The sequence below is a fragment of the Canis lupus genome, chromosome 37 (assembly GCF_011100685.1).
Source record: "Canis lupus familiaris isolate Mischka breed German Shepherd chromosome 37, alternate assembly UU_Cfam_GSD_1.0, whole genome shotgun sequence".
In the NCBI taxonomy this organism is placed as follows: Eukaryota; Metazoa; Chordata; class Mammalia; order Carnivora; family Canidae; genus Canis; species Canis lupus.
This window is the reverse complement of record NC_049258.1, coordinates 15,989,667-16,016,507: the sequence shown is the minus strand read 5'-3', so window position 1 is coordinate 16,016,507 and position 26,841 is coordinate 15,989,667. Positions and strand designations below refer to the sequence as shown.

Genomic DNA, 26,841 nt, shown 5'->3' with positions numbered 1-26,841 from the left:
TTTTTTTTCCCTCCTGCCCAGTGCCATGGCTGTGGCTCTGATTACAATAATTTTCCCTGGATCCATTAGGCCTTATTTTATCAAAATGACTTACTCTTGTTTTTCTTTCCTTGCTCCTGAAGGCATGGCCTTGGGAGGGAGACGGTCTGGCAGCTGCGAGAAGCACTGGAGCAGGAGGCGAGTGGGGCTGCTGGGCCTGAGTGTAAGGAAGGCAAAGGCCTAGCAGCTGAAGGGTCGCCTGCCCTTTCTGAATGCCGCGGAGTGCCCTCCGATGACAGCGCCCAACCAGCACCAGCACCACTGACTTTTACTTTGCTTGACAAAATAAGAACCAACATAACCTGGAAAGTAAGCTGAGGCTCTTGAGAGTCTTGTCTTGACGCACCACCAACCGCCCTGAACAAGCCACTTCCCAGGTCCCTCAGGGAGCTTCCACCCAGAAAATGGAGCAAAGGAGTAAGATCATAAAGATAAAGAAGTTACAGAGAGAAACTGAGCCCCAAGGCTTAGGGATGAGGAGACAAGTAATCGAGAGAACTGTGCCATCAGCTACTTTCAGGATCTTCCAGTTTGTTCCTCACTGTCCTTCCTGGTGTCCCAGCCACAGAGAACTGTGCTGCTCAGCCTCAGCCACCCCCACCCACACACACAGTGATGTCCCACTGGGCTGCAGGCGTTCACCTGGTCTGGAATGCTCTCCCCTCATCCCCGAAGGGTCAAGCGCTTCCCAGCCGGGCTGTGGAACTTCAGGGTGAAGAGGGTGGGCCCCACCCCAAGCAAAGCAGGCCTGGGGTGCAAGGCCTGCCCCACTCACTCCTGGGCATGTGTGGATTTGAGTGAGTCCTTCCATCTTATTTTCCCTGCATGTAAAATGGGGCCAGTGTTACCTTCCTTGGAGGGTTCTCGTGAGGACGAAATTAGACAGTATGTATTTAGCATAGTGCTAGAACATGATAGGTACTCAAATAAGTATGGGGGTGAATAACAGTACAGAACGATCAGTGGGTGTCCAGCAAGCCATGAAGTGTCAGACACAATCCAAAAAGGATTCAAGATCATGAGCTCGGAACCTCTACCTGACTCACCTGTCACTGTGCCTGACGTATAGTTGGCACTTGTTCAATGCTTGTCCAGTGTGTTATTCCATGTGGAAGGCCATGAATGGCAAACTAAAAAGCCTAGTGATTATTTTGTCTTTTTGTTCAACTAACACATAATAAGTGCTGTGTGCCAGGTACTACAGCAGCCTCTGGGGAGAACCTGCTGGACCCTGCCTTCCAGCTGGCCACGGAAGTCAGGTTTTAGGATGGGGTTGCAGATGGGGGTGAGGAGGGCTGGATGGACAGGAGAAAGAGGGAGCCTGGGTCGGGGGAGGCCAGCAGAGAGACCCCAGCAGTGTGGCTTGCCAGGCAGAGCTGTGAGTGTGGCCAGAGGGCAGCTTTGGGAGGCGGGCCAGAGGAGATTTCTTAGCAGGAAGGGGGGGGGGAGGGAAGATCTCAAGATAAATTCAGCTTTTCATAGTCAGATTTTCTATCCTTGTACTGGGCCATTAGACAGTGGACCTCATTTTCTGCTTGGTACCAGGTGGTTCAACCTCCTCTAGTTCCAGAAGGGGAATGGGTTTGGCATGAGAGATTTCCACAGGGGGACTCCAGAATCTCAGGAACCCGTCCCATCCCTGAAAGGCAGGGGTTTTCCCAATGCCTCTGGGAGGAGGTAACCCTTTGGCCATCTCCCATCCTCCACCCTCCACCCTTAACTGGAAACTCTGTCCTGCCCACAGCAGGGGAGACTGGGGTTCACTCTGGCCTTCAAACATAGGGAACAATTTCCCAGTGAAACTTGCAGTCCCAGAGCCCAAGACCCAAGGCTTGGAGACTTTCTAAGAGGGAAAAAATTGGGCTGAGTTCCGAGGAGCTTAACAGAATGTTACACAAGCACCTGTCCTTACACCAACTCAGTGCATTTCCATCTCCTTAATGTGCAATTAAATGTTCCCACTTTATGCCAGATTATTTCTCTCCCTCGGCCCTCCTTCTCCCTCTCTCTCTCAATGGCGTGACCTTTTAATTTATCCATCCATTTAACAATTATCCGTTGAATGCCAACATGTCAAAGATACAAAGAAAAATAGGATAGAACTCTAGCTTTCCAGCTTGGCAACAGTTACTGAAAGTTAAAAGTCATCACAGCCTCTGATTCAGCAGTTCAACTCCCAAGAATTTATTCTAAAGATACACTCCCACAGGTGCCAACACTATTATGTAAAAGGACAATTCTTGAACTATTTTAGTTATTTTTTTTAAGATTGTATTTATTTATTCATGAAAGACACAGAGAGAGAGAGGCAGAGACACAGGCTGAGAGAGAAGCAGGCTCCATGCAGGAAGCGTGATGTGGGACTCGATCCCGGGTCTTCAGGATCACGCCCTGGGTCAAAGGCAGGCACTCAACTGCTGAGCCACCCAGGCATCCCTAAGATTTTATTTAGTTTTTTTTTTTTTTTTTAAGATTTTATTTTGAACTATTTTAAATACGAATTCAAAATTAGGAATGATAACAAATGTCCACCAATAGGGAACTGATAGAATTGATTATGATAAATTTAGACAATAGGGTACTATCACAAAAAGGGTTGATCTTTTGTGTGTACGTGTGCCTACATGCTGATTTCATTTGATTTTTATTGAAGTATATACTTGATACAATATTATATTAGTTTCAGATGTGAGTTAACAGTTATATACACTGTGAAGTGATCACCACTGATAAAGCTAGCTCCCATCTCTCACTGTATAAAGTTGTTACATATTAACTCCCATGCTGTGCATTGTATCTCTGTGTCTTCTTTATTTTATAACTGAAAGGTTGTGCCTTTTCAGCCCCTTCCTTTTTCTCACTGGTCAACCTACCCTCAGACCCTCAGACAACCACCAAATTGATTTTTGTATCTATGAGTCTGTTTGTTTTGGTTTTTAGAGACCACATATAAGTAAAATTATATGGTATTTGTCTTTCTCTTTCTGAGTTTTTTCACTAAGCCTCATACCCTCTAGGTCCAACCATGTTGTCACGAATGATGAGATTTCATTCTTCGTAGGCATGAGTAATAATCCATTGTGTGTGTGTGTGTGTGTGTGTGTGTGTGTGAGGTATATATAAATATAAATTTCTTTATCCCTAGCTTGGCTATTGTATATAATGCTATAATGAACATAGGAGTGCATATATCTTTTCAACTTAGTATTTTCATTTTCTTTTTAATAAACACCCAGAAGCAGAATCACTGGATCATATGATAATACAATTTAAAAAGTTGATCTTTATAGACGATAAGAAAAGATCAGCAAGAAAGATTACTCAGTGAAAAAAGCATACATATACTATTTTATTTTATTATAAAATATTTATATTTATATAGAATATTTATAAAATATTCTATATTTTATTTTTTTAATGTATGTAATTATATACACACAAACTCTATCTAGGTTCTACAGCTGACCTGTCCAACATGGTAGCCTTGGAACTTGGAGGGTGTCTAGTTGGAACTGCAATGGGCTACAAATACAAAATTCATGGCAAATTTCAAAGGCTTACTATGAAAACAGGAACATATTTCAATATTTATTTATTATCTGTTTGTTTGTCTTTAAAGGTTTTTATTTTAGAGAGAGAGAGAGAGCATGAGCAGGAGGAGGAGCAGAAGGAGAGGGAGAAACAGACTCCACGCTGAGCACGAGCCTGACTCTGGGCTCAATCCCACAACCCTGAGATCATAACCTGAGCCGAAATCATAAGTCAGGTATTCAACTAACTGAGCCACTCAGGCGCCCCAGTAATTATTTTGATTATATGTTGAAATGATAACATTTTGGATATAATGGGTTAAAAAAAACCCATACTATTGAAATTGATTTTACTTGTTTTTTAAGTTGATTTTTAGTATATCTATGAGAAAATGTAAAATTATGTATGTGGTTCCCATTATATTTCTATCAGACAGCAAGCACCATTCGCGATCAGGAGCCAGCAAATGATTGTCCCAGGGCCAAATCAGGCTGAAGCCCGATTTTACAAATTAAGTGTTATTGGCATACAGCCACACCCATGTGTTTAGATACCGGCTGTGGCTACTCCCCTGCTATAAGGATAAAGCTGAGTAGTTGTGACAGAAACCGTATGGCCACAAAGCCAAAAGTATTTACCATCTGGCCCTTTACAGAAATGGGGCCTCGGTGTTGTCCCAACCCCTATTCTAGAGAAATCTCTAGAAACCACAGTCTGTAATGATTATCTTTACATTGATACTAAATGGGAGGGTTGATACTAAAGGAAAGCTTTTAGTTCTTGCCTCCATCCCACTGTAATAACACACGATTTGTGTCGGCAGGGAAGAAAAATGATTAAAATAACTTCTCGTTAAGAACCTGCTTTCAAGGAGGACACACATTCTAGTAGGAGGGGGTCAAGCAAGTGAATAAAGTCAGGGAAAAATACAAAGTCATTGTTGGATATTTGGAATGCCAAGTAGAGAAGAACAATAGCCTGCTGAAAGCTTGGAGATGGCCACAGTGTGGGAAGTAACGTTATATATATATAATATATAAATATATCTTAAGATATAAATATATATAAGCTATATAAGATATAAATATATCTTACTTTGTTTGATCACAACATTGTCATTTTACATTTGAGGAAACTGAAGCCTAGAAGTATGTAGCTTGCTCAATGAAACACACCGGCCTCTGCTGGGGAGTTACCCTGGAGAGGTGATCTATTAGATCCAGGAAGATTTTTATTATCCCTCTCCCTGCCTCCATTCCCCTAAATAGCATTTTTGTCTCTTTCTTTCTCTTTCTTTCTTTCTTTCTTTCTTTCTTTCTTTCTTTCTTTCTTTCTTTCTTTCTCTTTCTTTTTCTTTTCTTTCTTTTCTTTCTTCCTTCCTTCCTTCCTTCCTTTCTTCTTTTTCTTTTTCTTTCTTTTAGATTTTATTTATTTGACAGAGAGACACTTGAAGAGAGCCCAAGCAGGTGGAGCAGCAGAAGGAGAAGGAGAAGCAGGCTCTCCCCTGAGCAGGGAGCCCCATGCGAGACTCGATTCCGGAGCCCCGGGATCATGCTCTGAGCGGAAGGCAGATGCTGAACCGACTGAGTCACCCAAGCACCCCATCTGTTTTCCTATCATAGGCCTGAGCAGGTGGGAGCTGTGCTTCTCTGGGATGCACAAAATGCCTTTAAGAGCCTTTTAGTTATAAGCACTAACCTGCCTGTAAAATACTGTAACAACTCAGAAGCGACTTTGCCATTCTGCACCCTCCTTCACCCCATCCCTCCGTGTCCCTGCTCAGGGGTGGCCTCCCAGACTTCATACTTGCCACACATGCAGTGCTTTTAGCAGGAGCAGCGTGTGATGATACTGTCAGGAGACTTGTTTTTATCACCTAACAGTGAAGCACGGACTTCTTTACATGATGGCACTCATAATCTACTTAATTTTTTAAGAGCTCCATGTTATTTTAGCAACCCTCCCCCTTTTAAATGAAAACATCAGTTAACATTCTGATTGAATACTAGAAATACCTCTTAAGAACTACTTTTACCTTCTAGTCTTTGCTTTCAGGAAGTGGATTTGTGTTTACGGTTTCTCAGAGCAGCAAGCTAGGTGCAGCCCTGGCTGCGATGGAAAACATGTTCTGCATTAATTCTCAATCCGTGACAGTCTGCAGACAAAGAGCCAGCGATGCCACTGAACGCCATGTCCATAACCCTCGGGTACTTACACAATCGCCTGTGTTATACACCTGTAAAACCCAAGATAATAACTGTCCCAGTAATTATGACTTGCCAGGGGAATGTCAAAATCATGTCCAGGCAGGATAGGTGGAGGAATAACACCTAGATGTCTGCTTTTCTTTTTCTACTTTTCTGGCCACCAGCCTAGCTCGGGCCCCTTTCCTCATCCCTGGACTCCTGTTGAGGTCTCCAGGAGTCTCCTAACCTCAGGCATGCTCTGCTACAATCCATCTGGCATAGGGTGGCCAGATTACACTCCCCTAGACACTGTTTTGTGTGTGTTGCCCCTGGCTCGAACACCTAAACAAAATTCCAGATCTTTATCTTGGCGTCCAAGGTCCTCTTCATTTTGCCCCAACCCACCATTCTGGTCTTACCACCGAGTCATTCTCCAAGCCCATCCTCCCATCTCCACCAAAGAGGTCCTCTTTGCTCCCAATTTGCCTTGCTTGTTTCAGACTCTGCCTCTGCTAAGAGAGACTCCTGCCTGGCTCCCACAATCCTCTTGTTCTACCTAAACCCTGCCCTAGCTCAAATGAAATTCTCCTGAAGACTTCTGAGGCCCTCGAGCCCAAACTTCTTCCTCATCCTAACATAACACTGATTCGATATTCAGTCTCTGATATGATGGGTTCGATGGTCAGCTATCTTGTAGATATAAGGATTGTGTACACTCTAGTTGAGCTGTACCAGATGAGAAGGACCTTCACACATATCATTTTATATCTTCTTTAAAATATATCTGAGCACCTTCCATATAATACCTAGTCAATAAGTGTTGGTACAGATTGATCAAGAAAATTTAGGTTATTTCCAGTGTTTTACTAGAAAAACAAAGGCTGCTTGCATAATTTTGTACATCTGTGAGCTATATTTCTATAGAACAACTTCCTCAAGTGAGAACTGTTAGAACGAAGCATGTTCATTTATAGTTCTGATGTCTATTTTCACACTGCCTTGAGGAACTATAACAATTTACACCTTCACCTATAAAGTTGGAGACAGAGCCATCGTATTTAAGGTTTTCAAAGCAATCCATTGAGCAGAAGGACACGCTCGATTAAACCATCTCTTATTTTTGTACATTTAAGTTTTGTTCCTACTCCTTACAGGAACCTACTTCCATAGTCAGAAACTAAGGCAACTTGAACAGAACAACAAAAATTCAAGTACCTAACTCTTTCGTATACAGAGATGTACTCTTAAAAGTGTGTAAAAATAACATTTTAATGAACATTTCTATTTATTTATTTGACACAGAGCACACAAGCAGGGGGAGCAGCAGAGGGAGAGGGGAAAGCAGGCTCCCCACTGAGCAGGGAGCCTGATGTGGGGCTTGATCCCAGGGCCCCAAGATCATGACCTGAGCCAACAGCTTAATCGACTGAGCCACCCAGGTGCCCCCAAAATAACATTTTTATAGATAAAATCAAACAACCAATTGGAAGATTCAGCATAGTTCAGTAGAAACAACACAGATCTAAGGTCAAAGGTGTAATTTTTCATCTTTTTCTTACAAGTTGTGTGACTTTGGACAAGCCACTTAATCTCTCTGAGCTGTAATTTTCCCCTCTGAAAAGAGATCTAGTATTACGTGTCTTGATATGAATGACAGTGTTTAAAAAATTCATCCAGCCTGAGCTAGTAGCCAGCTGGGGAAACTGTCTCACTCACTGCTTCATCCCCAGTGCCCGGAGCAGGTCCTGGAATGTAGCATGTGATGATCAATACACAATAAATGAACGACTCGTATTTTATCTACTTCTCCAAAGGATAAGTGACTTGTCAAAGGTCAGATAATAAACGACAAAGAAAAGGTGGCCAGGGAAGGAGCTCACAAAGACACACCTCACTGCTAATCTAGCCTATTACCTCTCCATCTGACCAAAGAATCCATAATTGTCCCCAGCCTCCCTTTGTTCCAAGCAAAGAGCTGTCAGGAAGGCACCTTCTGTAACCCATTTTCTTTGTTTTTTTTTTTAAAGATTATTCTATTTTTATTTTTATTTACTTATGATAGTCACAGAGAGAGAAAGAGAGAGAGGCAGAGACACAGGCAGAGACAGAAGCAGGCTCCATGCACCGGGAGCCCGACGTGGGACTCGATCCCGGGTCTCCAGGATCGTGTCCTGGGCCAAAGGCAGGCGCTAAACCGCTGCGCCACCCAGGGATTCCCTGTAACCCATTTTCAAGAATATTTATATATCCCATGCTCCTAGGACAGTGTCTTTGGTCTCTGGGGAAATGAGACTTGTTATCTGGGCTCCAAGTCTACCTCCCAGCTTTTAGACCAAACATATTCTTCAAAATCATCCAATTCCCATCTCAATGAATCTGTCCCTTTTATTTGGGTGGGGGACATTCTCCCACCTTCCCCACCCCTCTCTTAGTTCCCTACCAAAGAAGTTCTAGGGCCTATACTAGGTTTCCAACATCTTCTCAAGCTCTCATGGTTTTGCATCTGCAAACCACCTCTGTAATTTATGATAAGACCCAGAAAAGTTAAATGATCTGCCCAAGTTTACAGAGTGAATTGGGGGAGTGGAGTGAATGTTAACTCTGGTCTTCAGGTTCCGGGTCCAGAGCTTGTTCCACAGCCCACCGCTCCCCTCTGCCCACCCTCCATGGCTTCACATTTGCAAAGTGCTTTTGTTTCTCATACAATCACCGCAATAGTCTCAGAGGGCATGGGCTCATTGCCACTGCTGGGTACCAACCATCTCAAAATTCAGAGGCTTAAAATAACAATCACTTCCTACTCCAGCTCCTGCATCTGCAGTTCCTGGGAAGGTTCGGTAGGCAGAGCTGCTGATCTTGGCTGCGTTTCTTCAAGCATCAGGCTGGGGGAGGGGTGCAGCTGGACAGCCCTGTTCCAGGCAGGGCGGGGCTGGGGCTGGGGCAGCTTCCTTGGGGCAGCTCTGCCCCACATATCTCTCATCTCCCTCCTGGGACCAGCGGCCTAGCCCAGGCAGGCTCTTCTCAAGGAAATAGCAGAGATGCAAGAGGGCCAGCCCAATCATATAGGCTTGCTTTCAAGCCTCGGTTTGTATCCCACCTGCTAGCATCCTATTGGCCAAAGCAGGTGTCATGGGCAGAGCCTGGTGGGTCAGAGAACGTACCCATCTCTTTTTTCTTTTTTTTTTTATGATAGTCACACAGAGAGAGAGAGAGAGGCAGAGACACAGGCAGAGGGAGAAACAGGCTCCATGCACCGGGAGCCCGATGCGGGACTCGATCCCGGGTCCCCAGGATCGCGCCATGGGCCAAAGGCAGGCGCCAAACCGCTGCGCCACCCAGGGACCCCCGTACCCATCTCTTGATGGGAAGAGCTGCAGGGCCACATGGCAGAGGACAGCGACAGAGGAAGGGATGAAGCCTGGAGGCCCTCATGCCATCTACCACCCCTGTCAAATACCAAGCCAACCTGGCGAAGGGCAGGCCTCCCTGTCACACAGGGGCACAGAGCCCAGGGTGAAGCAGGAGCGGCCCTGAGGGCACTCCCGTGGCTGGTGACCTGGGCGCGGGCCGCACTTGGGCCACTGCAGGCGGTGAGCAGGGGACCAGGGCGACAAGCCGGCACTGGCTCAACCTCCCGGCCCTGTCTCCGGCTGTCCCCACCCTCACCTCTCGGGACATGATTCACTGCTCTAGGAAGAGAGAAGTAATTGAGGGTGTAATTTATATTGGAAAACTTGCTCTGAAACAAAATTAGAGAGCAACAGAGCACGCACCCTGGCTCCAAGGGAGTTTCCTGCCGAGAGTCCAGCGCAGCTGGAGGGCAAGCAGGGCGCGGGCAGGGGCCTGGGTGGGGGGGCGCCACGCAAAAGGCAGCAGCAGGCGGCTCCAAAGCGATCCTGGCGGAGGAATATAGATGGGCTGCAAACCCCACCTTTTCTGAGACTCAGTTTGCTTTCTGGAAGTGAAGTGAGGCCTGGGCGCGTCACACCAGGTTTTCTGTGCAAACTTCTTGGAGGATGAGTCTCACACCCTGCGCTTTCTGTTGCCAGGAGAGACGGGAGGAGGCCGATTGCAGAAGCTGCGAGGTCCAAACACCCTGAACAATCTCAGGGAAACTGAGGATCCTGTTTCCAACTCAGCCTCGTGATCATCCGTCCTCCGGCTCTTAGTGGTTAGGAGCTCGCTCCGCAGAGGCTTTCCGGCTTGGAGAGCTAACCTCACCGGCACCTGCTCCGAGGGTTCGATATCAGCAGGCACATCCATCACTAGGCCCAGCCGGGAGCCCAGAGGGTCACACGTCTATGCCCAGTGCAGCCTCCCGCCCTTGCCCCGCCAGGGTTCCGCAGCCCTCTAGCTTTCTCCCATTCAGCTTAAGGTACCCGAAGCCTTTCTTGGCCTGTTTCTCTCTCTTTCTCTCATTCAGCTTAAGGCACCCTAAGCCTTTCTTGGCCTGTTTCTCGTCTGAAAAAGAAGGAAGCAAAACGACACCCTCATCAAGGTCCATTGCAGCACCCTTTGAGGTCCTGTGATTCTCCTTCCCTGCCTCGCCAGCTCCTTGCACTGCACCTTGGAAGAGAGAAACGAGAGTGCCCTGAATCTCTGGGCAAGTGTTTAGGAGGGCAGTTGGTGCAGGTATTTAAAATAAAAACCACAGTGGAGATACAGCAAGGAGAAGCTCTGCCATTGAAGCTATACCCATGACAAACTGTGCCCTCGGGCAACTTACCTCATCTCTTTGTGCCTCTGTTTGCTCAATCTGTAAAATGGGAGAAATAAAATAAGGTACTCACAGAGTTCTCCAAGGATGGGCTGGGCTGGGCTGTGAGGCATTCACTAAGAAGTGAATGCTGAGAAAACTTGTCTATAAATAAAGGATTTTGTTTAAAAAAAAAAAAACTTGTTTCATTCTCATTGACTTGCTGATGTGAAATAGGACTTTACACATGTCACGCCTGGCTTGAGGTGGAAATGCAGTCTGCATTTATTTGCTTTCATTTTCTTACACTGTATCTGTGCACTTGCTTCCACCTCCAGTAAGACAACAGTTCTCCATCATGGCTGCACGTTAGACTCCTTTCAGGGAGCTTTAAAAATCCTCCTACCCAAACTCTGCTGTTGGAAGTCAGGATAGCGGTAGGGGGGTGGGGTGAGCTGGTCAATGAGAGTCTGCATGCTTCTCGGGTGATTGTGATGTTCTGATTCTTGAGCTGGGTGGTGGTTACACAGGTCCCTGCAGTTTGTAAAACATTCACTGTGCTGTATACTTAGCACAGTGCACGTCTCTACATGCATAATATACTTCAATAAAAAGTTACAGGAATCTCTATGCTGAAGTTACACTGGGGAGCAATTAAATCAAAATCGTTAGGAGGGGGACCCTGCAATCAACATTTTTGTAGAACTTCCCAGATGCTTGCAATGTGCGCCCTAGGTTAAGAGCCACTGCAGAGGTCCCGAAGGCCACAGTGGGTCCGGATCTCAGAACTGGCATTCAAGCCAATAATAGAAAGCCCCATGGAGCACCCAGGAGTCAGTGGGATTGACCCCGGGATTTGCTTAGGCAGGTCCCAAATCCAGAGGTCACTGGGCAATACAGTGGGAGCACCTGGAGAGACACCTGGGTTCAATGTCCAGTTCTGTCACTCACTGGTTGAGAAACTTTGAGCGAGTCATATAGATAACCTCACTGAGTTGCATCCTCATCTGTTAACTGGCTCTCACAGTGGACTTCTTATCTCACGTGGGTGTCTCCCCCCCCCCCACCATATATCAAGGGCTCCATAAATAAGCTATTATTACAAGATGTTGCAAATTTTCAAGAAATCCCAAAAAAGCCCTTTTGTCTCTGCCTCTGATTTCCAGTAGGACTTACACATTTTCACTACTATTGTTCCTAGCACTCACTTTTCTTGCACCGAACCTATAAGGAAGGAAGAGGCACTGATTTGAGTTTCTGTTGCAATCAGTGATTTGCTTATTGCACATTGATTTGTAAGAGCAAAGAGAGAGAGTGTGTCTTAGAGTAAAAAAAATTGTAACCTATGTGCTTCCTGAATTGCTATTTTATTTATTGCGATTGTACCTACATCTTCCCTTGATCTGTGGGGAAATAAAGAACGATCCTGCTCACCACGACTCCTCCATATATTTGAACATCATTAATATACTCTTTTTTTTCCTTCCTCCTTTGCTCTATAGTTTAACATTTCAGGAATTTTGGACTGTTTTCCTGAATGCTGTTCACTTAAAAAATTTTTTTATAACTGTGGTTCCTCAAAACCATAATTGTCTTGAGTATCATTGTAAGTCTAACTTAGTATTATTGGATAAAGATTTAACAGATTAATTCAGTGAGCAGTTATAGGAGCTCGCTACATAGAAGATTCTGAGCTGAGCTGTGAACACCATTGATTCCTGCCTTTGAGGAGCCCACATCGAGGTAGATTAAGAAACAATATTGGCACAAGGTAGGCTGTCAGACATTCGGCAGTATAGTTTGCAAACAAACCAACCACAGCAGTATGAGGTCAAGAAGACAAATTCTGTAAGTGACAATTGCCAATGTTGCTTTATATAAAAGAGCCTTTTATCTTTGTTGAACAAGGATACTAGGAAAATTACTGATCATCTAACTGTCCAAAAACCGTTAGAACTATTTATTTTGTATTATTCTCCTGCATGATGCCACTGCCAATTTGAACTTTCATGCTTTAGTGTCAATTTTTTTTTCTTTAAAAAAAGTAACTTACTGTCTTTTAAAAATAAGTGATAGCTGTTTGGGTCTACTTGTGTCAGAAAGATGGGATCGATTTAATCATTTTGTTAGAGACTTGAATAGTTTGCTAGCCTCAGAAAAATCACTTACTGAGTAAATCATCAAGGCCTGAGGAGAAATGCATATCCAAGAACTCAATCTAAATCTGTCCTCCTCATAAAATGCAAGCTGATGAGATCCCCACATGCTACAGAAAGATGTGAGCAATAGCATGTTCAGTCCAGGAGCAGTGACAGAGGCAGGGAAGGTCTGGAGAGAGTTGGTGTTCGTGGTCCAGGCTGATGCAGAGCCAGCAGTCACCTTAGAATGCTAGAAGCACAGCTCATAATGTCCCTTCCAGGATTCTTCAGGCTGCTTCCTGGAGTCCAGTGATCTCTTCAGGACTTGTTTCCTAGCCATTAAACACCTTTATAGATAAAACACCATGATTCATGAAAGGAAAATTCATATTGGACTTCATTAAAATTAAAAACCTCTGCTCTGTGAAAGACACTGTTAAGAATATGACAAGCCACAGATTTGGAGAAAACATTTGCAAAACACATATCTGATAGAGGATCTGCATCCAAATATACAAAGAACTCTTATAACTCAGCAATAAAACACACACACACACACAGTTAAAAAAAATGGTCAAGGATCTGAACAGACACCTCACCAAAGAAGATACACAGATGGTAAACAAACATATGAGAAGGTGCTCCGTATCATATGTCATTAGGGCATCGCAAATTAAAACAATGAGTAACTACTACATGCCTATTAGAATGGCCCAAATCCAAAACACTGACAACACCAAAGATTGGCTCTGATGTAAATCAGTAGGAACTCTCATCATTGCTCACGGGAATGCAAAATGGTACAGCCACTTTGGAAGACAGTCTGGAAGTTTCTTATAAAACTAAACATATTCTTATATACATATAATCCAGCAAGCTCATGCCTTGGTATTTACCCAAAGGAGTTGAAAACTTATGTCCACACAAAAACCTGATCACAGATGTTTATGGCAGCTTTATTCCTAATTACCCAAACTTGGAAGCAACCAATATGTCCTTCAGTAGGTGAATAAACTGTACTATGTATAAACAATGGGATATTATTCACCATCAAAAAGAAAAGCTATCAAACAATGAAAAGACACAGAGAAGCCATAAAATGTATACACTACTGAGTGAAAGAACCAATCTGAAAAGGCTAAAGACTGTGATTCCAACTATATGACATTCTGAAAAAAGGCAAAACTATGGATCAGTGGTTGCCAGGGTTTGGAGAGAAGGACAGATGAATAGTTGGGGCATAGAGGATCTTCAGGGCAATGAAACTATCCCTTACAATACCATAATAGTGGATACATACCATTATACATTTGTCAAAATCTACAAAGTGAACAATACCATCAGTGACCCCTGATGTGATTATGGCTTTTGGTGATAATGATGTGTCAGTATAGGTTCATTTATTATAACAATGTACTACTCCAGTGTGGAATGTTGATAATGGCTATGGCTGTGCATTTGCAGGAATAGGAAGTATATGGGAACTCTCTATACTTTCTGCTCATTTTTGCTGTAAACCTACAACCATTCTAAAAACAACAACAACCACCCAGGGGCACCTGGCTGGCTCAGTCAGCAGAGCACACAACTCTTAATCTCAAGTTCATGAGTTCAAGCCCCACACTGGGCATGGAGCCTACTTTAAAAAGTAAAAAAATATGGCAGTCCGGGTGGCTCAGCAGTTTAGCACCACCTTCAGCCCAGGGTGTGATCCTGGAGACCCGTGGGATCGAGTCCCACGTCAGGCTTCCTGCATGGAGCCTGCTTCTCCCTCTGCCTGTGTGCCTTTCTCTCTGTCTCTCATGAATAAATAAATAAAATATTTTTTAAAAAGTAAAAAAATATATATATAAAACACAAAAACATATATTAAAAAAAAGAAGAGAAATAAGCTATCAAGCTATATCAAGCCACGAAAAGACATGAAGGAAATCTAATTGGGTACTACTAAGGGAAAGAAGCCAGTCTGAAAAGGCTACATACTGTATGATCAACTATATGACATTCTGGAAAAGGCAAAACTATAAAGAGTAAAAAGATCAGTGATTACCAGGGCTTGGGCGGGGGGTGATGGGCAAGTGATGATTAGATGAAACGCAGAAGATTTTTAGGGCAGGAAAGCTATTCTGTACAATATTGTAACAGTGGATATGTGACAGTATTTGTCAAAACCGATAGAACGTAAACAGTGAAACTTTTATTTTAGTTTCAGATATAGAATTTCCTGATACAACACTTAGCTGCAACATCCAGCACTCATCACAACAAATGCCCTTCTTAATCCCCATTGCCGATTTAACCCATCCCCCTGCCCACCTCCCCTCCAGTAACCATCAGTCTATTCTCTAGAGTTGAGAGTGTTTCTTGGTTTGCTTCTCTCCCTCCCCCCTTCATTTGTTTTGTTTCCACATGTGAGCGAAATCATATGGTATTTGTCTTTCTTTAACTTATTTCACTTAGCATAGTACTCTCTAACTCCATCCACGTCATTGCAAATAGTAAGATTTCATTCTTGTTTGATGGCTGAGTATTATTCCATTATATACACATATATAAATATAAACATATATATTATATATATATAACATTCTTTATCTGTTCATCAGTCATCTTTCCATAATTATGCTATTGTTGACAATGCTGCTATAAACATCAGGGTGCATGTACCCCTTCGAATCAGTAATTTTGTATTCTTTGGGTAAATACCTAGTAGTACAATTGCTGGATCATAGGGTAGTTTCATTTTTAACTTTTTGAGGAACCTCCATACTATTTGCACCAGGGGCTGTACTGGTTTGCATTCCCACCAACAGCGTAAGAGGGTTCCCCTTTCTTCATATCCTCCCCAACACTTGTTGTTTCCTGTGTTGTTCATTTTAGCCATTCTGACTGATGTGAGGTGATACCTCATTTTAGCTTTGATTTGTATTTTCCTGACGATGAGTGATGTTGAGCATCTTTTCATGTGTCTGTTAGCCATCTGGAGGTCTTCTTTGGGAAAATGTCTACTCATGTCTTCTGCCCATTTTTTAACTAGATTATTTGGTTTTTGGAAGATAAGTTTAATAAGCTCTTTATATATTTTGGATACAAACCCTTTATCAGATACGTCATTTGCAAATATCTTCTCCCTTTCTGATAGGTTGTCTTTCAGTTTTGTTAAGAGTAAATTCTAATGTAAACTATGCATCTTAGTTAAGATATTATTAATAATAGGGGAAGCTGTGAGTGGGAAGAGGGGATATTGGCAACTCTACTATCCACTCAATTTTCTGTAAATCTAAAGATGCTCTAAAATAAAAGTCTATTAGTTAAAAAAAAAAATACAGCCCCTTACACGACCAGTTCTGTAGGTACCATTTACTTAAACAGTAAATCATCTCTGTGACGTGTCTTTGAGCAACAACCAATGATGCAGTATAGCCCATATGGGCTGAAGAATTTTGAAGCCAGCAAGCCTTCAAAGTCATCACCCAGCTAGAGTGTGAGTAGGAAGGCAGAAGGGAGAACAAACTGTGGTGTTTGGTACACTAGGTTCTCCTTTTAGCTACAACCAAGTAGTCACTGAGCACACCAAGGCAGCCTAGCAGGGGTAGCACTGTTCTAAGAAAAAGCTACACTTGTGATTTGGTTTAGCCAAATAATCCAAACAAGTAAATAGTAGCCAAACAGTTCATCTTCCATGATCTTCAGTCTTCCCACTGATACAACACAGAGTGTTGCTGTGATGTTTGCAAATCTTCCTTGAATGCCTTAATGAAAACATTAAATCATTCTTGCATACCATGATGATGATCATGAAGGGGATATGTGTGATCATGTAGGACATGAGATACATCATTAAGGAAGGTAGAGGAGGATTCTTTTTTTAGAATTCATACTTTTAAAAAGCCTCCCTAGGGATCAGATATATTATTTTATTACTTTTACTACTGTTATTCTGCTACTTGTCACTTGAAATCTAAGAGTCTAAGACTCTATACCCTAAATCTAAGAGTCTATACACTCCGTGAATTATAAAGACCTTGATCCAGCAAATAAGTTTCTGTAGAGCAGGGCCTTTGGACGCTGCTTCTCACTATTGATAGAGTTTGCTAACACAACAGCAAGAAGCAATCTGTCCTCCCAGCCCAGTAGCCCTTCAAGAGTGGTGACTCTGCAATGAATTTAAAAATCAGAGATGAGAAGCATTCCAAACTTGAGATTGGCAAGTGAGCATCCAGTAAGAGAAAACAGGATGCAGAGCTGAGGACGTGGGTTGGAGCACATGAAGTTCTAAGTGTCACAACTGTTGACGACGTATCCAGCAGACCAGAAAAGCAGTGCTATGAGTCTGAGCTGAAAGGCCTTCCTCTAGCCCCAGACAGTGACTGCTTTCTCCTTCTATATGGAAAAAACGATTGGGAAGAGATTTCAGATCGCTTGGGATTCACTTGAGTCATTCCTACCGCATTGCTCACTGGACAATATTCTTTTTCCTCTCCGAGGTGGTCATGCAGCAGAGGCCATTGCCCCGTCCATCCCTTCTGGTCACTGGGCATGAAGCTGTGTCCACGCTGCTGATCCCCGCATGCAGCTGTGAGAGCAGACTGGCTCCTGGGAGCAAGCCCGAAGGGAGCTCTAGGGATGCACCCCGGCACCCCAAAGTCACAGGCTGCAGGATCTATCTAGTCACAGTCAGAATCTATTTTTGGTAATTGAAGCCTAGTTCAGATTCTGTTTTTGGAAAAAGATAGCATTTGTTCTCCAAAAACTAGAGGATTTTTTTCAGGGGGAGCAGGGGTTCTCTCCAGCCCCACTTTAGAACTAAAAAAGGAAAACTGTTGAGAGTACAGGCCTTTTCTTCCCATGAATTCATTTAATAGATATTTCAAAATGACTGGCAAATACATGAAATTCATTGAGTGTTAAAGGCAGAAGGGTGCGACAGGGCCCCCTGATTGAATTTCCTCTTTCTATAGCTGAGGAAAATGAGGTCCAGAGAGGTTAAGTGCTATGCCCAGGGACACACAGCTGGCTCACAAGACTTGAATCCAGCTTATACACGTCCCAGCCATTGCTCTTCCCATTATACTGTGCTCCATTTACCAGCCCCACAAGAAGACACCCATTGCCTCTTGCAGAATTTAGAGACTATTTTATTTATTTATTTTTTAAAATATTTTATTTATTTATTTGAGAGAGGGAGACAGAGCATGAGTGGTAAAGAAGGGCAGAGGGAGAGGGAGAAGCAGACTCCCCACTGAGCAGGGAACCCAACATGGGGCTCGATCCTAGGACCCTAAGATCGTGACCAGAGCAGAAGGCAGACACTTAACCTACTGAGCCACCCAGGTACACTGAAACTATTTTTTTCTTTCTTTCTTTCTTCTTCTTCTTTTTTTTTTTTTAAGAGACTAGTGTTTACAAACTTGGCACTAAACCTGTGACCAATTAGAATAGAGTGTCCCACCACCTTTAAGTCACCAGCTAAAACCCACTGCTCCATGTGGCAGCACACCTGAGGCCTTCTGGGTGACCGCCTCAAAGCAAGATTATTGTCTCAACTCAGTCCTCTGTGTCTAGGTAGCCACAAAATGGAAATACCTTTACTTGGGGAAGAACAAGAGGACAAGATGGGATGAAAAGGAAGCATGTTTAAAATGGATAAAAGGAGGTACTTTTTTCCCCACTACACACAATTGACCTGGGGAACTCACTGCAGCAGGATATTAAGATCAATGGTGAAGATTTGTGTTTTAAAAGATTAGACATTTCACATGCATATCATCAACAGCGAGGCTCAACAGGATGAAAGTAGGATGAAAGTTCTTGAGCTTCAGTGCCTAAGCTGATCACCAGCTGGGGCCGGTAAAAAGAAAAAAAAGTGGTCTCCTTGGTCATCTAAGATTTCACAGGAAGGCAGATTTGGGGTATTCCAGTCACCACCACTGTGTAACAAACCACTCCCAACTAGTGGCGTAAACCCAGTAGGCATTTTCTTATGCTCATGGATGCTGCAGAGCACAAGTGAGGAGAAAGCACAGCAGGGATGGCCTGGGTCTGCTTCATGACACCCGGGGCCTCAAATGGGAAAACTTGAACAGCTGGGGAGGAGTTGAGGCTGGGGGCTGGAATTATCAGGAAGCTCTTTTATTCATATGTCAGACTCCTGGCCTGGGATGACTCGAATGCTCACTCCGCTGGGACTGTCACCTGGGGCATCCACCTATAGGTCCCAGGAGGGTGTGCCCCAGAGAAGGAACATTTCAAGTAACAAGGGCTCCAAGGGAAGCAGGTGGAAGCTGCATGGCCTTTTATGACATCAATCTTGGAAGCTCTATAGCATCGCTTCCAACATAATCTATCGGTCAAAATCATCACAAGCTCACTGAGATGCAAAGCAGAGGACGTAAGACCTCCTGTTTCCCTCCCCGGTAGGGAATGGCAAGTTTGCATTGCAGAACATGTGGAATGGGAGATGTTTTTGCAGTCACCTCTGGAAAATAACCATCTCTCAGGAAGGGGTGAGGGATGTGAGGTTGCAAGAACACATACTCTAGTGGGAAAAACTGATACATGAACAGATAATCCCACTGCGATAAAATAAACTTCAAAGTAGTTGTTTCCTCCTCTTTTATTTTTATTTTTCTTAAGAGGTATTTACTTATTGGAGAGAGAGAGAGGTGGGGGGAGGCGGGGCAGAGGGAGAGAGAGACTCTCAAGCAGGGTCCACACCAAGCACAGAGCCTGAGGTGGGGCTTGATCTCATGACCCTGAGAACAAGACCTGAGCTGAAATCAAGAGTTGGCCGCTTAACCCACCAAGCCCCCAGGCGCACCTCCTCTTTTAAATGCTGCCATAAGAATTCTTTTTTCCCCTTTGACGAGAATCATCATATTTAAATGTTTTTGGTCATCTTCTGTCTTCCTGCTAGACTGGGATCTCCATGCCTCTAGTTCCCTGCTCTACCCCCTGGGCCCAGAAGATGACTGAACCTATAAAACGTACTCTGTAACTATTTGTTGAAAGAGAAGGAGTAAGATGCTGTCATAGAGGAGTGGTGGAAGGGTTGTGGGAATAACAAACAACTCAGCCACCCAGGAATGACATCTGAGTGGGTCTCGAATACTTTTGAAGGAAGAATAACAGTTATTCTAGAATAATAATAATAAATTTAAAAACAGAGAGGGGGGAAGGGGATAAATTTTTGTCCTTAAATTTCCTCAAGAGACTTCTATTTGCCAAGTATAAGTAGGAAGATCCTCATCCTAAATCTGCAGGCTGTGTGCAGCAGTCACGATGTTCTCAGTGGCAAGTGGCAGAAAGCAAGGACTCAACTGGCTTAAAAAAAATGAGTAGTGTGTTCCATCACGTACCAAGAAGTCTGCAGGCAGGCAGCTCAGGAACCCCGTGTCATCCCTCCTGTGCACCAGCTTAGCACTTTCTTGGATGCAAGATGGTGCCTGCGATGGTTGGCATTGCAGGCAGATGAAATGATACCCAGCAAGAGAGAGGGCTGCCTCTCTTCTGGAGTAAAATCTTTCCCAGCGCCCCCTGGCAGATCTACCCCACATGGGCCCACTCCCGAATGGGCCAGAAAGGTGCCCTGTGCCCCCGGGGAACCGCAATACTGATAAGAAGAAGGTAAGCAGCATGACCAGTTGGACCAATCACATGCTACTTCTTGAGGCTTGGGCTGGAGCTCCTGCCCCTCCTGGAGCCCATGGCTGTGCAGAAAAGAGTAGATTAAAACCCAAACCAAACAAAAAGCCTGGGGTCCTGATAGGAAGGAGAAAGGGGAGATGACTCTTGAGTATCAACAGTGTTTGCAACATTAAGCTTGGAGAAGTTTAAGTCTCTGTTTTCTTTCTTTCTTTCTTTCTTTTTTTTTTTTAGATTTTATTTATTTATTCATGAGAGACACAGAGAGAGGTAGAGACACAGGCAGAGGGAGAAGCAGGCTCCATGCAGGAAGCCCGACAGGGGACTCGATCCCAGGTCTCCAGGATCAGGCCCTGGGCTGAAGGCAGGCACTAAACCGCTGAGCCACCCGAGCTGCCTGTCTCTGTTTTCTTTGTGTACACGAATATCACCTAATAACTTTCATTTCTTTCTTTCTTGTGCCTTTGGCTCACTTTGTTTCTCCTTCTGCATTAGCAGACAGTTGAGTACGTCAAGCGCAATATCAGTAAAAGCGTGTTACGTGTACGTATGGATCTAAATGTAAACCTACGTTGATTAGACATGAGTGTCCCTTCAGGTGAAAACTTTGATTCAGATGCTTCTGTGACTCACTGATAGCCACTTGCTCTCTGCTCTTCCGTGACCTTATGCCCTTTGCTTGTGCTCATTCCTCTGTCCAGGAAGTTCTTTTCAGTTTTTTCACCTGTAGCAGATACAGAGGATTGCTTCCGTTATAGCCTTCTTCTAGTAATCTAGATGGAAAAATTGGACACTTCTAAACTTCAGTTCCCAGACTCTCTTGCAGCTCGGGTCTGGATATGAAATAAGTACAGTCAACCAGGTGCCTCCGACAGGATCTTGCAGGTGGATGCAAGGAGAAGGCACCATGCTGCTGCTGCTGCTGCTGCTGCTGCTGCTGCTGGCAAGCAGAGTGTGAGAGGTGATGCTAAGAAGCACCTAATGCTGGACTCGGCAACCTGTCTTAGTGTCTAGTCACCAGGTTCATGGGTATGAAGGCAGTGGTGGCGGCAGCACCATTGTCACTTCTAGGACACAGCTGCTGTGGTGGCCCCTGGAATCCAACAGTCCAGGTAGCCTGATGACTTCTGCTCCTCCAGCCTTTCCAACAATTCTGTAAGCCTTTGCTTGATTCCCAGTACTGTCTTCCTCCACTTGAAATACCCAGAGTGGGGGCGCCCGGGTGGCTCAGTCATTAACCACCTGCCTTCGGCTCAGGTCATGATCCCTGGGATAGAGCTCCACGTCGGGCTCCCTATTCAGCGGGAAGCCTGCTTCTCCCTCTCCCTCTGCCTGCTGCTCCCCCTGCTCGTGCTCATTCTCTTTCTCAATATGTCAAATAAATAAAATTTTTTTTAAAAAGAAAGAAATACCTAAAGTGGTTTCTATTTTCTGTACCAAACCCTGACTGATAGATGCCTAACTCATATGCAGCCTTTCAGGGCACAGCCCAGGTCTTCTCCGACAGGTTGGGATAGGTGCCTCTGCTGTACTCCCACCATGCCCTGCCTGAAAAGTCCACGCCTCCTCATCTTTGCACTCTGGCACCAGTGCTCAGCCCACAGCACAGGCCACATCAATATTTACTGAACTGCAGCTTCCCCTGCCAAAATACCAGGAAGGTTCAGGTCTAAGGGGCATCCCACCTCCTGCGTAGTCTGCAAAGGCCAAAGAACAAGTTGGCTCTCGATTCACACTGAATTCTAGATGAATGCAGAGCCCTCAGCATTTTCACATTAGCCACACATACACACACACACACACACATACACAAAGGCCAGCCCACTGCTGAAGATTCAGCTTGGTCCCCCGGAAAGAGATGCAAAGGAACAAGGGAAGTTGCTTATCCCAAGACTTACCTTCTGGTGGTTCTCAAGACCCTCTCTGCTGGGCTTCACTTGGGGTCTGCAGTCGATGGCAGCATAGGCTTTGGAGTCAGAAACTCTAAGTTGGAAGGTGCGTGACCTTATGTCACAATTTACTTGTCTAAACCTCAGTTTCTTGGTCTATAAAACGGAAATAATAATATCAACCTTACAGGATTCTTGGGGGTAAAAGAGATCATATATGTACAACGTTATTATGGTCCTCACTGCTGTTAATGGTCTCACCCCTATAACCACAATCCTGTTGCTTTACCCGATTTTTCCTACAGCCCAAACAGACCCACAAGCAATTAGACTGTACTCCTCCACACTTTCTCCCAAGGTGTTCCATTTACACACTGACGTGATTAACCCTTTCTGTCGAAGATCCAGCTGGGCCTGAGTTTGGGGCCATACTGAGGAAATACAGAATCAACTATGTCAGTCATTCCTGACCTTCGCTGAAAATCAGGATCACTTGGAGAGTTAAAAACAAAGCACCGACAAAAATAAAGAAATAAACAAACAAAACCAAAAAACAAGATCTCAAAGGTCCCTGAACTAGAGATTTCGATTTAATAGGACCCACGCATCAGTGTTTCTTAAAGCTTCCTCACATGATCACAATGCGCTGCTGAGAGCCAGAGGTCAACGTGGGAAAGATGAGTACTGCCATTACCTCTGGGGGAAGAGAAAGCTTTTACCTTTTTATAATCTCCACATGATGGAGGAAGGGAAAGGACTAAAGATTATGGTTGAATTTCTCTGCTTATGATATGAACAAGACATTCTCATTATGCACATGGAGAAATGACTCATTAATCCTCTGGCCAGTGTCGTGCTTTCTCATCTAGAAGTGTCTGATCTGATAAGAGAAGTGGTCAGAAATGCTCTAGGACAGGTAAAGGGCTCATCTGGAAACACCCGTGAGGGATTCATGTTGGCTAGCGGTGTCTTCCCTGAGCCAGCACTGTGCATGCTCGCACACTCATTGTCTGGTTGCATGCACTTGGGTTCAGGGCATGTGCAATGATCCCTGCCTTGGCATAAAATTTTAGCTAATATCTAGATACCGGAGATAGCTGGTGACAGCTGAGAGTGTGCTCAGACATAAAGTATCACTTTTCTCCCATTATTAAAGTAATACACACAAGAAAATATAGAAGATCAGGAAAACAGAAAAGTAGAACGAACCATAGTAGAAACTAATAATAATGACTAAGACCTATTATACACTTATCAGGTGCTAGATGAGGTGCTAAGCTCTCAACCATGTCAATTCATTCACCCCTCCCTACAACTCTATGGGGTAGATAACTATTTGTATCTCCATTTTATAGGTAAGGAAGGAGCATCTGGAGCTCTTAGGTGGTTCAGCTAGTAAAGACAGAGACAAGGTTTGGACTCGTGATGCATTTAACAAGGTTTGGTCAGCCTCAGAGATATAGGTCATAGGGATTCAATGTCAGTTGCTAAAGTTTAGAAAGGTAATCTCTTTGATGTTTCAATGATTCATTCATTTATTTCACAAATATTTATTGAAGGTGTCTGTGTGTAGCATTACTGTTCTAGGCTTGATTATGAAGATATTGAAGAGTATACAAAGTCTATCTGTCCAGTCATTCCTAAAACATTGAACTCTCAAGTATCTCAACAGGATAATGCATGTAGAAGGAACACCAACCTCGGAAGATTAAAAATGCTCCAACTATTCCCTGATGACAAAATCCAAAGCCACGACCTCAAAAGTTTTGCAATATCACACACTTTTTTGATTGAATATTAAGCATTGTCCTCTGTATTTTCATCAATTAATAAACACACTTTGGACAATCATTTAAATTGAATTTCATGAATTTGGCTTTGTAGAAACATGTTTAACATAGCAGTTGTGTCTTCAACTCAGAAATTTGGTTTCTTGGATGGATGGATGGATGGATGGATGGATGGATGGATGGATACACAAATGGCTAGATGAAAGGATAGATGGGTGAATGAATCAAAGAGAATGCTTGGCTATGTTCTAGATACTTACAAATTGCACCTTTAAAAGATCATGTAGTGTTTTCCAGCTTGTTGAATAATAAATTATGACTCAAGAGAGCATTTTGATTTCTATCCTTTCTGTGGACTAGATAGGTAACCTCAAGCAAGTTGTGATGAGGCCCACTTCCATCTGATTGTTGTGAGGGATTAAATGAGATAATGTAAACGAATTAGCAGCCTCCTTAATACAGGCTAAACCATCAGCATGTTTTTAAACTGTCTTTAAATTGAAGTAATATATATTAAAAAAGCAAAAATTTAAATGATGCAAAAAACTACACAGTGCAAGATAAGTCTCTTTTGGCAAAGTTTTCTGCTGTTATTACTACTATTACTAGAGACCTCCAAGCAAACATAACATTTCATTCTTGATTAAGAAGGGGGAGGTTTGTAGGCCAGTAGATAACATCGTTTGAATCAGAACCAAGTGAAATAACACAAGTATTCTGGCTAAATTCCAGCATGAGTGATTAACATTCTCCAACTTCAAATGATTTTTATTATTAGCCAACACTTGTCCATCCCCAATAATACACACGTCACATAAAGGGCACAGAATGAGACAGCCCTTGCTTGGCATGTTCAGAGTCTGCACATACTTTCCACTGAGGGTTTCCCTTTCTTTTTGATTTGATATTCCATAGCTTTTCAATCCCACTACTTGCGACCCTGGGACGTTTGCTGACCCAGAGTGCCAAGTGTTTCCAAAACACAAAAGAGGTTAAATATGAACACCTGTAGAATGTCAGGGAAGGAAAGATGTAAAGTATATTCTAAACATATTTATCAATAGTTTTGATGCTTGTGAAACAGTTGTATTTATTCACTTTAAACTTTGAGTCTGGGATGAATAATGCACACTTTCTTCATTATTGTCCACAAAGCCTTGCTGACCAGCAAGAGGGAGAGGGCTATTCTGCAATTCAGTCTCCCAGCCTGTACAGACGGGATCCAGGACAGAAGGACAATGACGGCAGTCTGTCTCAGCCCTTTAGTCCAGTCCTGACTCCTTGAAGTACCCAGGCCCTCCTGCTTTTTTTCCGCCTTCTTCCCAGAGGAAGGAAGGGGTGGGGGAGCGGGAAACAATTCAAACCCTCTTTGTAAGCGTGTGAATGAATTTCAAGAATGCTGAACACCTCAGTCTTCCAACCTAATTAGAACACGTAGAAAAAGAGACATTTTTAGGACATTTAAAACTTGCAGCATAATAATGTATCTGGAGAGCGGGCACCCGGAGGGTCTCCCCGCCGGCCGGGGCTGCTCCTTGCGCCCCAGCTCCCCCGAGGGACGCGGGTGCGCGGCTCACAGTCGGCAGCCCGGGGGGTGGGGGGGGGGGGGGCGGGCGCCCTGCCCCTTACGGAGCCTCGAGCCTGCGCCGCTGCTCTCCGCAGCCCACTTCGGAACTGCCTGGGATTTTAAACTTTGACTGATAAAGGACTAACGTCTCTCGAGTCTTCCAAAGACAGGAAGAAAATCACATTCTTATCACGACCATAAGATTTTGTGACGAGATGCAAAGGTCAAGGTTGAAGACTGGAGGATAGAGATAGTCCATGGGGGGGCGGGGGCGGGAAGTGGTTAACACCGGGATGCAGCTACGTGGGTTCGGATCCCGAGTCACCATTTGGGCGCCCACTACGTGCCAGGCGCTCAGCCGACCCGGGTGAAGACCGCCTGTGCTGCGGCTTTCCTGGGCGAGTATTAGCTCGGTGGCCGTGGTCAAGTTTCTATACGTTGGCCCGTTCACCTGTAAGGAGTACCTGTCTCACGGAATTGTAGAGACCTGAGTTCTTAAGTATTAAGATATGAACGACGAGCGCGCCGTCGGGCACACAGTAGGGGCTCAGCTCAGTAAGCCTCGGCTCCTCTCTCAGCGTGAGCTCACCTGGTCTGAGCGCAGCGCCGAGCGGACACAGGTGCCACGGCTAAGAAGGGTTCCTCGAGCAGTTCTTTTGAACAAGCGCCGGACGCTAAGGACTTTCGGCTGCAGGGAGACCTGCCAGGGGCTCTGGAAGCAAGCAAGGAAGGGTCCGTAAGCTAAGTCTGTTAGAGGCAAGGGAGCCCCGGCCCCGCAGGCGCCCGCAGAGAACTCCAGGAGGACTCGCCGCAAAGCTTTCCCGCCCCGGGTCTCAAGGAGGAGCGATTAGCATTCGCCCCGCCCCCGTCGCTTTCCGGCCCGCCTATTGGCCCGCGCTCCGCGGCGGCCCGCTCGGGGGCGGGGCCGGAGGGCGCCCGGGGCGGGGGCGCGGGGAGGCCGAGCCCGCGGGGCAGTGGGCGGGGACGCGCGGAGAACGTGGCGGGGCGGCCCACCAACCGAGCCCCGGCGCGAGGGGGCGGGGCGGGGGCGGGGCGGGGGCGGGGCCTCCCGGCGGGCTTTAGAGGCAGGTGACCCGGGCGGGGCGGGACAGGCCAGTCTGCCCGCGCCCGTGTCTCCGCTGCCCTCGGCGCCGCGCGCCGCTCCGGACCCGCCGGAGGTGGGCGAGGGAGTGCGGGAGCGCGGGGGAGGAGCCGCGCCGGGCGCGTCCCGGGAGCGCCGCCGCCGCCCCCGCCCCCGGGAGCCCGCTGGAGCGCGGAGCCCCCTGCAGGGGAGGAGAGGAGGCGAGCAGCGGGCTGGACGCGGCGGCGGGCGGGCGGGCACCATGCAGTCCCCGCGGGGC

General features: G+C 45.1%; 1 protein-coding gene across 1 annotated transcript; it reads right to left on the bottom strand.

Moving 5' to 3' along the window:
• Nucleotides 1-7,888: 7,888 nt before the first annotated feature.
• Nucleotides 7,889-26,825, bottom strand: LOC100856432. Its single transcript, XM_038585903.1, has 4 exons — nt 26,499-26,825; nt 26,070-26,312; nt 22,133-22,279; nt 7,889-10,322 (listed from the first exon to the last, which is right to left on the bottom strand). The coding sequence occupies exons 1-4, from the start codon at nt 26,823-26,825 to the stop codon at nt 10,191-10,193; spliced, it is 849 nt and encodes a 282-aa protein (XP_038441831.1). The 3' UTR covers nt 7,889-10,190.
• Between the last annotated feature and the right edge of the window lie 16 nt (nt 26,826-26,841).

What these genes read in the sequence shown, in the direction of transcription:
- LOC100856432 (XM_038585903.1), bottom strand. Translation starts at nt 26,825, where the DNA reads ATGGTGCCCGCCCGCCCGCCGCCGCGTCCAGCCCGCTGCTCGCCTCCT. An exon ending in CGGCGCTGCGCTCAGACCAG is followed by an intron (nt 22,280 to 26,069) that starts GTGAGCTCACGC and finishes TCCGTTTTATAG; the next exon opens with ACCAAGAAACTGAGGTTTAG. An exon ending in GTCTTGAGAACCACCAGAAG is followed by an intron (nt 10,323 to 22,132) that starts GTAAGTCTTGGG and finishes CTCTCTTCCAAG; the next exon opens with GTGCAGTGCAAGGAGCTGGC.